The sequence below is a fragment of the Haplochromis burtoni genome, unplaced genomic scaffold (assembly GCF_018398535.1).
Source record: "Haplochromis burtoni strain Fernald_Lab_line unplaced genomic scaffold, NCSU_Asbu1 Contig_267, whole genome shotgun sequence".
Classification (NCBI taxonomy): Eukaryota; Metazoa; Chordata; class Actinopteri; order Cichliformes; family Cichlidae; genus Haplochromis; species Haplochromis burtoni.
Window position 1 is genome coordinate 807,240 of NW_024582628.1, and position 14,868 is coordinate 822,107.

At 42.4% G+C, this 14,868-nt stretch overlaps 2 protein-coding genes across 2 annotated transcripts in view; one reads left to right on the plus strand and one right to left on the minus strand.

The window, feature by feature from the left end:
* Positions 1 to 9,404, minus strand: part of utp20 (UTP20 small subunit processome component) — a 23,629-nt gene extending 14,225 nt beyond the window's left edge. Inside the window, exons 1-24 of the mRNA XM_005939249.3 lie at positions 9,170 to 9,404; positions 8,908 to 8,988; positions 8,746 to 8,812; positions 8,510 to 8,642; positions 8,233 to 8,421; positions 7,888 to 7,969; positions 7,371 to 7,508; positions 7,105 to 7,260; positions 6,866 to 7,018; positions 6,621 to 6,755; positions 6,412 to 6,489; positions 6,156 to 6,334; positions 5,910 to 6,077; positions 4,956 to 5,044; positions 4,444 to 4,549; positions 4,161 to 4,311; positions 3,942 to 4,004; positions 3,695 to 3,862; positions 2,923 to 2,999; positions 2,593 to 2,672; positions 2,219 to 2,474; positions 1,947 to 2,129; positions 676 to 766; positions 444 to 529 (exon numbers count right to left, since the gene is read on the minus strand). Of these exons, the coding sequence (XP_005939311.1) occupies positions 444 to 529; positions 676 to 766; positions 1,947 to 2,129; positions 2,219 to 2,474; positions 2,593 to 2,672; positions 2,923 to 2,999; positions 3,695 to 3,862; positions 3,942 to 4,004; positions 4,161 to 4,311; positions 4,444 to 4,549; positions 4,956 to 5,044; positions 5,910 to 6,077; positions 6,156 to 6,334; positions 6,412 to 6,489; positions 6,621 to 6,755; positions 6,866 to 7,018; positions 7,105 to 7,260; positions 7,371 to 7,508; positions 7,888 to 7,969; positions 8,233 to 8,421; positions 8,510 to 8,642; positions 8,746 to 8,812; positions 8,908 to 8,988; positions 9,170 to 9,220 (2,960 nt within the window). The 5' untranslated portion in view covers positions 9,221 to 9,404. The remainder of the gene's footprint in view (positions 1 to 443; positions 530 to 675; positions 767 to 1,946; positions 2,130 to 2,218; positions 2,475 to 2,592; positions 2,673 to 2,922; positions 3,000 to 3,694; positions 3,863 to 3,941; positions 4,005 to 4,160; positions 4,312 to 4,443; positions 4,550 to 4,955; positions 5,045 to 5,909; positions 6,078 to 6,155; positions 6,335 to 6,411; positions 6,490 to 6,620; positions 6,756 to 6,865; positions 7,019 to 7,104; positions 7,261 to 7,370; positions 7,509 to 7,887; positions 7,970 to 8,232; positions 8,422 to 8,509; positions 8,643 to 8,745; positions 8,813 to 8,907; positions 8,989 to 9,169) is intronic.
* Positions 9,405 to 11,385: 1,981 nt separating this feature from the next.
* slc5a8 (solute carrier family 5 member 8) overlaps positions 11,386 to 14,868 on the plus strand; it is a 7,816-nt gene continuing 4,333 nt past the window's right edge. The window contains exons 1-8 of the mRNA XM_014339063.2: positions 11,386 to 11,717; positions 11,836 to 11,955; positions 12,554 to 12,619; positions 12,719 to 12,770; positions 12,884 to 12,951; positions 13,369 to 13,407; positions 13,688 to 13,803; positions 14,149 to 14,289. Coding sequence (XP_014194549.1) covers positions 11,499 to 11,717; positions 11,836 to 11,955; positions 12,554 to 12,619; positions 12,719 to 12,770; positions 12,884 to 12,951; positions 13,369 to 13,407; positions 13,688 to 13,803; positions 14,149 to 14,289 — 821 coding nt within the window. The 5' untranslated portion in view covers positions 11,386 to 11,498. The remainder of the gene's footprint in view (positions 11,718 to 11,835; positions 11,956 to 12,553; positions 12,620 to 12,718; positions 12,771 to 12,883; positions 12,952 to 13,368; positions 13,408 to 13,687; positions 13,804 to 14,148; positions 14,290 to 14,868) is intronic.

Sequence of the window (14,868 nt, forward strand, 5' to 3'; positions counted from 1 at the left end):
GAATAAGAATTCCATCTACAAAATAATGTAATTAAGACTCTGAAAGCAGCTCAGTGTGTCAGGCTGATCCTGAACAAAGCAACACACACACACACACTCTCTCTCTCTCACACACACACACACACACACACACACACACACACACACACACACGTCTGTAATGCTAACGGCCCCTGGATCAGACCGTCTTTCTGCAGCTTGGCTGAATGTGTGGTAAATGGATATCTTGATAACAGACAGCAGAGAACATAATGTCAGACAGAAACAGCACGGAGGTGGAACTCAGCATTCCTACATCTGTAACCACAGAGGGCTGATGATAAGAGCCTTAACAATAAAACCACTGAAGAAGAGGCAGAGGGAGAGAGAGCTGCTGCCAAAGAGAAATTGCACTGTAATCACGTCCTCTCCGTCTCCTGAGGTGATTATGGTCGTTTCCTTACTTGTACGGAACTATGTTGGGGTCCTTGTACGTGATGACACACTCCAGGGCCACTTGCTGAATCTGCTGATCCTGATGGGTGAGCAGCTGAACAACAGGTAGATAAGAGAAGAAATCTGTGATACAACTGCAAGAAAATAGCAACTGCCTCAAAAACTACTCGAGTAAGGGAACAACTCGTATGTTTTAAGGACAGGGTGTGTGACGCTGCATGCTACAGACTTGGGCACTACCTGATTATAGAGCTCACGGAGGCTGCTTTCCAGATAGAGAGCTCGAGGGTTGGTGAACTTGGCAAATACTTTCAGATGAGCGATGAGCTGTCTGAGAAACAAAAGACAAATTCAGTTCATTATGTTCTTCTACTTACTGTACAATACACTAGAATTATATTATAGTTATATCAAAGTTTCATTTAAAAAATGAAAGTTTTCTGGTACATATAAGTTGATGAACATACTTCATACCGTGTACATTATAACATACCATAATAGACCCATTTCTGTAATATACTTACATATCTTTATTATTCCTAATATATATTGTAATATATCTATATCACTAAAGCACTTCTGGATGGATGCAAACTGCATTTCGTTGCCCTGTACCTGTGCATGTGCAATGACAATAAAGTTGAATTCTATTCTATTCTATTCTATTCTATTCTATTCTATGAAGTCTTTATTTAATTCTGCACACTGGGTAAAAACTACCCCCACGCCCAAGCGCTTGCAACACATGGCCGCCCCTCCCTGAGTCTGCTGGAGGCTTTTTCCTGTTAAAAGCGAGTTTTTCCTTCCCACTGTCGCCTAGTACTTGTTCATAGGGGGGAAGTGTGATTGCTGGGGTTTTCTCTCTATTATTGTAGAGTCTAAAGCCCCAGATGGCCACTGTTTTTGCGATTTGGCATTATAAAAATAAAGCTGAATTAAATTGAACTGGTAACCCATAGAGCTAAAAAAAAAATTTGTGACAAAAGCTGCAGTTCCCTGATTGGCCACGTGAGGCTGAATCCAAAAGAGACTCGATCCACATAGACTTCCATGGTAAAATGCCAAACGTCAAAGCAGAAATAACATCTGATAAAGGTTTGGTGCAAACACATTTTTGGTCTCTTGGTCACTTTTAACCCCATAAAACCTGGAGAGAAATGTATTTTTATAACTTGCTCTTTTAAACCACATCAAGGTGAAATTTAGGAGAGTGGTCTCTAATAACAAGGAACTTAGGTGGCATTTTGGGAGATATTTTTAGACAATTATCCAACAAATAAATTGAATGCTGTGCAGTTAAATACCTTAAACACACTTTACATGAAGTCTAAAGAGAAAATGGAAACCAGACATGGCACTAGTAACTACAAATAATAAAGCAGCTATTACTTTAACATCAGAGCAATAACGTGGGTAAAAAAATTATGGTAAAATCAAAAACAGCTTGCAAATCAGAACCCTGAAAACAACGTCATCGATTTGAGGACAGCAGTATTACAAATATTTCTTACTTGGCCGTTGCTCTTCTTGGAAGTGACTTCCTCAGCTGTTTGCTTCCTTCCTCTGCCTCCTCCTCCTCTTCCCCTTCTTCCATGTGCTCAGTCATCCCTGATTTATCCTCCAGGGCAGCATCGCTTCTCTTCCTCAGGTCCTGAGTGGGCGCCACCAGCAGGTCTGTGAGATAAAACTCATTCCTGCAAACAAGCGCCGAGTTTAAGATCAGATAACAGAACATATTCTTCTGATGGAATTTAAGGAAAATGGTCAATCAGCTGACACTGACCTGATAAACCTGAGCAGCAGCGGGGTCAGTTCCCGGCTGCGTGGCTCCACTCTGTCGGTAAACTGGGCCATAGCGCGCCACAGTAAACTGCGGAAGTTAGTGAAGTCTGTCCTTTCACTGGGGTCGGAGGCCAATTTCAGCTGCTCTAGGAAAAGAGTCCCAACATCCCCGCTTTCAATGACATCACAGCCTGGCTCGCTCTGAACACTGGGCTTTTCTTCATCATCATCATCTTCTTCTTCTTCCAATTCCTTCTCTGTTACATGCAGAAAGCAGAATTCCCTTTTAACGTGTTTTTGGCAGTTCAAGGGATTCATAGGTAAATAAATGCCATTATAATTACATGCTGTGACACAAGTACCAAACAGCCTTACCTGCCAGCCCGGCCACCATCTCCAGATGTTCATGGTACACCATCCAGAAGTCCTTGTTGTCCATGCCTCTGGCATGGCTCCTGCAACGAGGAAAGACAGAAACCCATTTACGCCAAATGTTTTCCAAGGATACCTCAAAGTGTCAATGTAGTTTTAAAGGAAATGCAGACAAATGTCTGTAATTAGACAGAAAGGCCAGATTAGAGCAAATCCCCAGCATTCGATAGCAGCATACTCATTTAGAAAGGCCCAAGTAACAAGACTGGAGCATAGATGATGGAACGTACATGGTTCTTGAAGTATAAACAAGCGTGATTATTTTACACTCACACAATAAGTTCAATGACTGGGTCCCACAGTGGCCTGAAGTTCACAAACAGCATTGCAATGAGGTACCGCAGAGGAACCTGAAGTCAAACAAGAGGAAGGTTATCCACCCAAGCATCTAAAAATAAACGGGACTCGTATAACTTCTCTGTAACTACATTATACGGTGGCTCTGAGAGGCCAAACGGACTGCAACTTAAGAAAACACCAGCAATAAGATAAACGCTGCAAAAGCACAAAAACACAACGGAAACAGGAAAAAAGAAAACAGAAATAGAAAAAACAGTTTTCCAAAAGCACAAGGGAAGTGTTTCTGGGGAGACAATAATCTGACGGACCAGTTGCAGGAACCAAAACATGCTAGGTAAGTGTGTTTTAATCACATCATTCACATAATGCTGATGATGGATTTTTAGGCTAATAGTTAGACTAACACACTTGCCTCTCATCTTTACTTTGCTCATAAAACCGATGAATCCTCTACAACTGGTCCGTCAGGGTTATTGTCTCCCCAGAAACACTTCCCTTGTGCTTTTGGAAAACTGTTTTTTCCTATTTCCGTTGTGTTTTTGTGCTTTTGCAGCGTTTATCTTATTGCTGGTGTTTCTTAAGTTGCGGCCCGTTTGGCCTCTCAGGGCCACTGTAACATTATTATATATGCCAACATATGTATTTATACTCTCTGCAACAATAAAAAAAACCAAACTTATCACATGATAAAGAACACGCATCATTATTCATCCCGTCATGCTTTCATCACTGCTCTTCTCCACACCTGCTGGATGGTGCCAGGAGGTCCGCGGGGCAGGCTGCGCGGCACCAGGTCGTGTCTCAGCTTCCGGAGGTGAAGCAGCTTCTCTCTGTAGTCGTGCACTGAAGCCGGCACCAACTCCGCCTGCAGACACACTGCGAACACCGACTGCACCTCCACATTATCCTCACCCTGGACGAAGACAGTCGAACAACATTTCCAATAACTCCAAACTTTAAATGTGTTTAATGAGAATCTGCTGGTGTTGTACCTCAGTCTGTGGAGGGAGCTCTGCATCGAACTGAGAGAAGAGCCTCAGAGTCAGCAGACGAATCTGAATTTTAAAAAAAGAACAAAACTGTGTTTAAATATGTCTGTTTTCACCAACACCCAAACCACCAGCGCCTTCAGGTTGTGAGATATCTTAACTTTAAGGGGGGAAAATTTGGTCTTTAAACTATTCTGAAATGTCCTATGATCTGGCACAAACCTTAGAAATGTTGGACGAGAGGTTGCAGTACAGCATCTGGTAGAGTTCAAGCAAGGCATTGTGGGATAGGTGCTCTGAAACCCCACTGAGTGACAGACGGGTGTAGTACAAGTCTGCTAGCAGCAGAGCTGACAGGTCTGTGGGAAATTTCCTGTGACAATCACGACGACAGCGGTTACAGGTTGTTGAAAGGTGTTTTGAATCTGATGCAATAGATGGAAACTCATTCGGCAACAGAGAAAGGGTGCTAAATGTGTTTTTAGGTCGCACACGCAGAGCTTACTGTAGGATCGAGTTGACTTTTTCCACCGTGACCAGTGAGAGAAGCTGGGCAGAGCTGTCCAGAGACAGGAGGCAGCTCAGGGCTTGCCTGGCTACGAACAGAGCAGCTGGAGAGAGGACAGGAAAGAAAGGAGTCACTCAATTTGCAATTTAAAAAAAAATCATTGTTTACTTTTTCACCCCTCACCAGTTTTGGGGAAAACCTCATTAAATTTTGGGAGATTAAATATATAAAGTATTTTAATTTTCCCCTTCATTTAATCTGTTTTTGTTTTGGTGCCCAAATTTAGGCTTGTAGAAATCCCAGACATGAAGTTTAAGGTTAACTCAGACTTTTAACAAATAACTAAAATCACAACCAGTCATTCTAACTTGTTGGTAAATGATTAATTCCAGTTCTTATTTTATTTGCTTTGGATGTACTTGTTAATTACCCCACTGAGCCGTATGAAACTGCAACCAAATGAAAACATTTGTGTTAATAAAAAACCAACCACACAAATAATCACAAACCTTTCCCTAGTTTCTCTGCCTCGATCTCACACAGGAGGCGGTTTAGGAAAGCTGTCACATCAGGTACGACAGCAGCTGGAGCCAGAGGCCTGAAGCAAAAGAGTGTAAATATTAACATTTAACATGTTTCTCTCTTTTTTTGCCTGTGTATGAATACACTGTAAGCTGACAAAGAAAAAAAACAGAAACTTTCCCCAACTCTCTGGGTCAGGGACCCCCAACGCCGACTAAATCTTCTTGTTTTTTGGTACTGGTTTTATTTTGTTATATTTATCTGCGACACCTTAAAGGCCGGTTCGTGAAAATACTGACGGGCATAAACTGGTCCGTGGCGCAAAAAAGGTGGGGACCGCTGCTCTGGGTTGCCTCTGAGGTGTGGTCGGTTTTTATTTTAAGCACTCGGGTCGAGTTTGCCATGAAAATCCAGAGGAAGTGATGGATCCCTGGCTCCTGAATGCCTCACTTCTGCTCCCTGGCAGCAGCAACTTTGAGCCACAACTAGTAAAGTTAGCTCACAGCAACCTTTGTCCAAACTACAGGCTCCCAGCACAAAAGCCAGACAAAAGCCAGTTTTACGCATTGAACAGACAGGAGAAAAAGGAATGTATGAAACTACAATGCAGGACCAAAACTAATCCTCTCCAGGCATCTTCTCTGGATGTTGGCTGCCTTTTGTTTTGTTCTCGGTTAAGATGACTTAAACAACGTTGAGCTTCGAGCTCCAGGGGAGGCCAATCCATGACTGATGTGCTTCTGTGTTCATATTTCTATGAATTTTGACAAGATCCCAACAGCACTGGCTGACAAAAGCCCCAAACCATGACAGAGCCTCTAAGACGCTTTACAAATGCCTGTAGACACTCACTGTTGTAGCTCTCTCCTGACCACCTCCTCATTTTGACCAATGCTGTTGCACACGTGACCAAAAGGAGTCTGACTGCAGGGAGGAGTTACCTGAGATGAGGCAGCAGTACAAGTGCAGCCCACGGCAGCGAGAGGTTACTGACGGGTTGGTCCTGCTCATCGGGAATTTTGATCATTGACAGCACCAGCTCAGGCACAGCTAGTTGCTCTGACTCCGCATGGCTCCGCTGAATTTCCTCCTTCCTGCTAAACACTCTGCTGGAGGAGAAAACAGATTTACCTCGCGGAAAATGACACGACAACAGTAGAAAATAACATTTCACCGTAGAATCTCACCCTGTTGTCTGACCGGTGAAAAGCAGTGGGTAGGTTTCAAAGGCCATGGAGCCATCTGTGGGGGGCGGAGCTTTAGCGAGGATGAGACTGACCAGCACATCCAGGCTGCTGTGGCGAGAGAGGGCATCACCCTGGTTGAACAGCCCTGTGGTGAAGCGCAGCAGGGTGGGGAGGAAGAGCTGGAGGACAGCAGAGGAGGAAGCCAGTTAGTCCGCGAGATTTAAAAGAAACAGAGGAAAATAAAAAGTGAACTCACCTGCTCAAACTGTTTCATGGTGAACATCTCTTTGGTGAACTCCAGAATCAGATCGTGCCCCACAGTGCTCCGAAATATCTAATAAAGAAGATTTCCAGAGAGTCTGCACGTAAGCAACGGGCAACTTTCTCTTTCTGGTCGTGTTTATAATGCAGTCCTTACGCACACTGTGACACCAGATGCAAAAAAACATCTTTACATGCACAAACCTTTTGCACAGTCTCTTGGATGAGTGAGTTTGGCAGGCTGACGTTCTCCCCGAGGAGCAGAGAGGATGTGATCTGGAGAAGAAGACGGGAGCAGGAAGCTGACAGAGACGAGCTCTGAATCAGCCTCAACACCGTCTGCGAGGACGAGATCGTACCATGAGACGCCACCTTCATATTCCCGCACATAATCCATGGAATTTCTCGCATTTCTATATATAATTCAATCTCTTAGATTCTCCTCTCACCTGGCAGACAGACTCCGGTTTGGTAATCTTGGCTCCACCCTTGTGGGATGCCAGGGTGTGCAGAATGAACAGAAGGCTCTCCAGCTGCTCTGTTGCCGGGTCTGCGTCTTTCCCCTTTGCCTCCATAATATCCAGCACCTCCGACATGCTGGCCTTAAGAAGAGGACACGGCGCCATCAAAGCACGTGGCAAGGAGTGAAAAAGGTGCAGAAAAGACACAAAATAGAGTCCAGCCTTACCTGGAGGGACTCCCACAAAACCAGCATGTGTTCTCTGTCCACGTGATCGGCTGCTGCCTGGGCCATGTGATCCAGAGCGTCCCTAACAGAGGTCCACGGGAGAGAGACTCCACGGCTCATTGTTGGGCCAAGCTTACGCAATGCCACAGAGAAAGCCTGGAAAGATAAAAAGGTTGCTTAACACATCAGGTTATATAAACAACACCTAAAAGTGCTTAATTCAACCTAAGTGACGTCCATCCCGCGCAGTCACTCTGTTAACTCACATTAGCAGCACAAGAGTGGAACATGTTTCGCACTCCTTTGCACATCTCAAACATCAGCTGGCCCGTTCCCTCCACCTTCTCAGGGTGCTCCTCTAGGTCGGAGAACACGTGGGTGAGCAGAGCATCGAGATCTGGAACCTGCAGGACAAAGTGATACACCAGTTCATCGGGGAAAACGACGACAAATAAAGAAATACAGTAGAAGGAAAGAAACTGCTACAAGCTCAGGAGTTAGCGCAGGTCATCGGTAATCAGAAGTTTGGCAGCTCGATCCCTGGATGCTCCAGTCTGCATGCCAACCTATCCTTGGGAAAGATGCTAACCCAAGTCCCTCCCAACAAGTACATCGGCGTGTGAATGTGTGTGAGTGTTAGATAAAGGTGCACTTAGAGGTAGAAATAAGTGCTGTACAAGAACAGTCTATAATAATAGAAGATGTTCAATGGAAATGTATCGCAGCAGATGACAAGTAAATCAAAAGTAACAAGAAGTGGAGACATGAACCCAAATCACCAACCTTTCGCATCAAAAAGGAGAAGCTTTCTGCTGCAAACATGCGGATGTGCTCCTTCTTGTGTGCCAGCAGGCTGCTATACAAACTGTGGGGTGGAAAGAGGTTTCACATTTAACCATCATATGTGCATCTGATCTCTAGTAACACAAGTAACCTGCAAAGGATGCAGAAGGAAAACCAGAGCACTTCTAGGGTCAAATTACAAAGCATACACCCATTTTCACCCACTTGGCTTCCCAAAACTAGCTCCTTAGGTCGTTTTAAGTCTTAAAAATAGATTCCTGATTATCTCAAATTTCATTAAAAAATAAAAATCACTCGCCCCTCTGACTTTATGTTATGCCTCACCTGTAGATATTGGTCATGTCCTTCACCATAAGCCTCCACAGGTACTTGTAGAGGTAGGAGAGGCAGGTGAAACTCCACTCCAGGAGCTCTGTGTCCTTTGTGTCCAGCAGTGAGGTGATCAGAAGGAAGAAATCTGGGAAGTGGGGGTAAAAGTCGGTCTGCAGGTCTCTGGCCAGCTGCACCACGAGGCTGGAGGAAGAAATTAGGCGCTTAGATTGCAGCCTGATGATTCTATGCAAGCCTACAGCTACAAAAAATAACATAAAATACTTCTTACTCTAGCAGGGGTTGGTAGGCCAGACTGTTCTGGACGGCCAGGTGGGTTTTCAGAGATTCCACGATGGACTTCTGATGGAAAACCAGCATGTTGAATGACTGGCTCTTGTTGGAAACCTCTTTCAGAAACGTGGCTGTGAAGGAAAAGTATTAGATTCGTGTGCAAATCTCTTCAACAAAATACTAACACACAAGCTCCCCCTGAGTATGGGATACTTCATGTTTCCTTATACATACTGAAATGTTCTGTCAAGTTGAGGTCCCTCCATTTTGTCAGTCCTTCAGAGAAGTATGTTTCTACTTCCTGCAAAGAGAGCAAAACAGTCCTCACCAGTAAGACACAGATGAATGGATGAGAGTGGTGATCGTAATAAGAAGCGGAACATTTTGATTCCAAACCTCAGCGTAAGATCCAGTTCTGTCAATGCGATGGATCACGTTGATGTTGACGTTGGCGAGTCTTTCAGCAAATGTGAGAAACTTAAAAAAGACAAAAACAAACAAACAAACAAAACAAACCCAGATCACATGACTTTAAACGTGCTGCAGATGGTACACAAATTGTTCTAAATGTGACAGAGTCATACCAAACTAGCTTTTCCCCAGCTCTGTCTTTGCTGCTGTACTATTAACACGCCGCAGAGTGTTTGTGGGCTCTTACCCTGAAGGTGTTCTCAGATTTGTGATACGAAGACTTGGATTTGATCTTCATCTTGGCCTCGTCGCTTGATAAGAAAAGAGCGGATTTCCAGAGATCTGTGTGCGGTTTAAAAGACTCATGAAAACTGCACTTTGTTTTTCTTTCTTTCTTTTAGCTAATGTTACAACTGTTTACACACACGCCGACAACAGGAGGCAGCCATGCTGAGCAAAGAATTATGGGAAGTTTTCCTCTCTCCGCGTGGTTAGACCGAAGACAAGCTAAAAGGCGAGAGAAGTAACCCATAGTTACTTCCGGTTTCGTTTGTGATCTCTCGTCTCTCTGCTTCTCAAGTTATTTAGGTTCTAAATGCACAAAAAAAGAACAAATAAGGATTTTTAGACTTTGTTAGACATGCCAGAATAGACTTCAACACAAAGAAAACAATAGTAAAGCAATATTTATCTGAAATAATTTAAATGAAACCTGCCTGAAATCGTTCTACGGAGCGCCACTGGGTCCAAATCATATGACCATATCCCGATTACCTACATTTAACAAGGACAACAGAGTTTGGTGTCCACTAAACTTTTACATTATTGTAAGCGTTATGGGTTATGTTTCGTTTAAAGGTTTAACTGACTGGAGAAAAATATTTATGGTGGATGCAACATTTTTATTTCATAAAGGACATCATCATATCTGCCCATCCATCCAAATAAGACGTGACCAGACTGGTAAACGTGCCACTCAAGCAACTAGTCAGTCCCCAATTTTAAAATGTTCATCTTCAGTCATAAATTAACTTATTTACAGCCTCATACAAAAACACATATTTTCCCCTTTGTGAGGACTATGTTGGGAGTGAATTTATATAAAGTATGATATTTATATAATCATTTATATACTCCCCAGAGATCATTGCATACCTGATGTAGTTCACTGGTTTTTATCATACTTGAGTTACTATGTGGAGATTTGGGTTACCATTTACAAAAGTACACCATGTCATACAAAATAGAAATAAGGGTGCTTAAGTATAGTTAACAAGGTTTGTAGCACAAACACTCATTATTTTTAAGGTCACACGTGGTAAAATAAAAATAAAAAAAGTAAATTTATTTATGGATAATGTCTATGTATATATTAGACTGTATAATCAAAACAGATATATACAATCAGCTAAATAGGGGTTGGACTTAATAAGCATGTGTTACCTCCTACTGAGTTTCAAACAGGGAATGATCAATATTTCTCATCATTTGAATATAATGTCTTTCTTTTTTTATTTCATATTCATTTATTTATCTTTATTAACATTTATTACATATAGGTCTGAAATAAAGATTCTGATTCTCCAGGTGTTTACAGTCTGTGCGTGTGCAGACATTTCATTACTATAGCATATATTTATAGACAATAACATAAGATATTATTTTCATTTATATCATAGTCTACTCTAGAAAAATGAATATTGCTATATTCCTATTTTTGAAATGATTAATGAATCCCACACGAGGTTTGATAAAGATAAAGTCTGATAAACTGTAGCCCAGCTGACTCTGGTGCTGCAGCAACAACAAGGATTCAAATCCAGAAAGATCCAGTCCCATAACTTTCAAAATCTAGTCCACATTCTCAAAACTGCCAGTAAAATCACACTTTACACAACTTCTCAAGTCCCTTCCCTCTTTTTATCTGCTTTGCTGAATTCTGAGCCTTATCAAAAACCACAGACTCTTCAGACACACTCAAAAAGTTACGCTCTGCTAGCCCTGGTTATTGTTACATTGGTGGACAGTAGTGTTTTTAGTATGATTTGAAGAGGGCCTTTTTTCTTATACTGAAACAGCAACAATGAGGAGCAAGATAAACATAATAAACGTTTGTCTCTATGACACACTGCAATAGATTTTTAATTAAAAAATCATTTTCTTGTGTTAGTGGCATGATCATTTTTTTAAGTGTGTATTTCTGTAAATTGAAGTATAAAAAGGCGAAAACATTGTCAAAAACACACAGTTTTCTCCAAAAAAACCTCTTGAAACACAAGCATGGGGTTGATAAAAAACACTTTTTCTGCGGTCACGAAGACTTGATATCACAAATATTTGCTGGCCTGTGGATTTTTCATATATTGCAGCTACTGTACTTCCCTGGAACTAACTCTCTCTCTATATCCACCTGTCTCCCTCCCTCCCTGCCTCCCTCACACACACCCACAGCGGTGTGATTTTGCTCTCAGCTCAGTGTTCAGCGAGAAGGTGATGTGCCAGGACTTCTACACATGGGGGAGGTTTGAATAACTTTCTGAATAAATCTCAAAGCTTTGTTTCCAACTTTGACTAAAATGGCAGTTACCTCCTTCGCATTGGCGGACTATGTGGTGTTCGCTCTCATGCTGGTGGTGTCCGCCGCTGTGGGGATCTACTACGCCTGGGTGGACAGGAGCCGGAGAAACCCCGGGAACTTTTTAACTGGAGGCCGCAAGCTGACAGCTCTGCCCGTCTCCCTGTCCCTGACCGCCAGCTTCATGTCAGCCATCACAGTGCTGTCCTTTCCAGCTGAGGTAAAGTAAAACGCAGATTCACAAGGGACAAATCCAAAATGTGACAGTTATTGAATGGAAGCAAGGCTGAATTTTCTTTTTTTTAATAGCTACAATAATTCATACAATCCCTCTGTAGGTTTACCAATACGGAGCCAATATCGGATTTTACGGTCTCTCCTATTTAATGGCGATGCTGATCACATCTGAGGTCTTCCTCCCCATCTTCTACAAGCTGGAAATCACCAGCACTTTTGAGGTAGGAGTACTTTTTCTTCCCCTTTTTTCAGCGCTGTGCTGTGTGGATCGTCTGATTTCTGTTTTGCAATTCCACCAGACTCTGTTTACACAGGAATGAAATGTCTACATGTGAAAGATAATTTTGAACTGTTATCGAGAAAGGGACAGAGACATTTGATCACCGTTGCACTACTGTGCAAACAAAAGGCCTGTGTTAGGCTTGGTAAAAAACAAAACAAGAATGACACTGAAAGAATAAAGAGCACGTCGTTTTTGTGGACTGAGATAGATAAAATACAATATTGCCAAGTAACTTGGTAAAAGTCAAAGAAAGTCGAAAGTGGTTTGTAAAGAGAGCCCCGGCTACTAAACATTATGGTGTGTGGTTTTCAAGTTTCAGATGTTGCTTTTGTCTCACTTTATGTCATGAACTATGGTGCATGGAGATGAAAAACAGATTATCGATAGATTCAAACCAAAGAGGAGTAAAGGGAGTGATTGGGTTCGACTTTAAGGCGCTGGTTAATTTAATGAGACAAAAACATTTTATGACTTGATAGAAATGCATCATCTTACTCATACTTTTATCTTGTCTCTCTACTTCTGTCACTATGAAGTATCTGGAGCTGCGTTTTAACAGAGCAACCCGTCTGCTGGGCACACTGCTGTTCATTGTCCAAACAGTGAGTAAGAGGCCTGTCTACACATAATTACAGGGTTTTGACCTGTGTAGGTAAAACCACATATCAGTCACTCGGGGAACTTTTTTTTTCCTGTGACAGATCCTCTACAGTGGAATTGTCATTTATGTTCCAGCTCTTGCTTTAAACCAAGGTATGTTTGCTTGCGGTCCAACACAGTGGTCACATTCATAAAACATTCCTGCACGAGGGCACTTACGCGTACTCGGTTTTATCCAGTTGACTGACCAGTGGTTCATTCCTCAGTGACCGGGATGAATCTGTGGGGTGCGGTCATTTCCACGGGAGTGGTCTGTACATTTTACTGCACACTGGTATGTAACAAAATTTGATTGAATGAATTCTGCGGTCCCCAATTTTTTAAATACATTTTGACAAGAATGATTAAATAATGAGAAAATGGGCTCATTCAGGCAGGCCACAAAGTCAAGCTCAGCCCCGATCACCATCGATCAAAGGATCCCAGTGTCATCATGATGATACACTTCTACAAACCTAGGAAACCTCAGAAAGTGTGCACTACTTAAGCTTCCCTAGACTCATGCACATGTAGAAGTTTTTCAACCTTCTACCTTTTAATGCAATATCTGACTCAATAATTGTAATCAGTATCATATCTGCAGTTATTGGTGCCTATTTGGTTCTTGAAGGTCTAAGAAAAGAGTCATACCACCAAATGGAAATATACAGCAGCCCTTTGTGAAATCTGACTTTGGTCTGCATTGTTACAGGGTGGTCTAAAGGCAGTGGTGTGGACAGACGTGTTTCAGGTAGGCTCCTCGGGGAAATAATAACACACCAGGTGGTTGGTGTGGTACTGACTAAATCAGAGCTCACCCGTTATGCCTCATGCTGCTTGTGGTTGGAGAGACAACAATGTACACTGGTGTTTCATAAATAGTAACTGCACACCACATCAGCATGCTGGTGTTTTGCTTCATTCAAAACACCAGCATTTTCTGCTCTTGTTTACAAGTCAAACACTAGTTTTTATCACCGTTTCCATCAACATTCAATAAGCAAACTAAAAGTGGTATTTTTTTCCTCCAGCTCGGTGTAATGATCGCAGGTTTCCTGTCTGTCATCATCGCATCTGTGATCCTACAAGGTGGAGTCATCAACATCTTTTCAGATTCACAACACGGAGGGAGAATCAACTTCTGGGAGTGAGTATTCACCAAAACAAAAGAGGAACAGTAACACTAATTTACAGTGATAGTTTTCATGCTATGGGTTGACTCAGTATATCATCACTAAATCAACAACAATATACATACACAGCAATAAGAACAATTCTTTCCACAAATGCGGCTAAGCACCGTAGCAGTTGTGTGGAAATTTAATGTCTCATACTGTGGAGCATTCCTAGTGTACTGCTAGTGATTTCACTTGTTGTAAACTCCTTTAAAGCACATTTTTGTGAATGGTGCACATTGGAGATTAGCTAACCAGCCTCTTGAATTCAGAAGCAATCAATAAACTCAAATTTCTCCCTTTTTATGTCTCATCAGCTTTGATACAAACCCTCTGAGAAGACACACTTTTTGGACTGTTGCCATTGGAGGGACATTTCTTTGGACCAGTATATATGGGACCAACCAGTCACAGGTTCAGAGATACATCTCCTGCAAGAGCATTGCTCATGCTAGACTGTGAGTCTTGTTTTATTGCACGATGTATGTATGGTGGTGGTGGTGGTGGTGGTGGTGGTGGGGGCTTCTCAACAAAAAGCTTGCCTTTAAAAATGCCAGTTAGTGGTCAGTCATATGTTACACTGCAGAGACTAATATAGAAATTCATCCATATTTAAAAGACGGGGAGGCAGAGCTTTCAGCTTTCAGGCTTCTCTTCTGTGCAACCAGCTTCCAGTGTGGATTCAGGAGACAGACATCCTCTGTACTTTTAAGATTAGGCTTAAAGCTTTCCTTCTTCATAAAACACAGTCAGGGCTGAATCAGGTAACCCCGAATCCTTCCTTCCTATGCTGCAGTAGGTCTAGTGTTTCTTCTTCAGTCACCTTTTGTAGTCACTTTATGTTCATATACCTGTCTGCCTTTAATTATTAGTTATTATTAATCTGGCTCTCCTCCACAGCATGTCTTTATCCTGTCTTCCTCCCCTCACCCAAACTGGTCACAGCAGATGGCCCCGCCCCTCCCTGAGCCTGGTTCTGCTGGAGGTTTCTTCCTGTTAAAAGGGAGTTTTTCCTTCCCACTGTTGCCAAAGCGCTT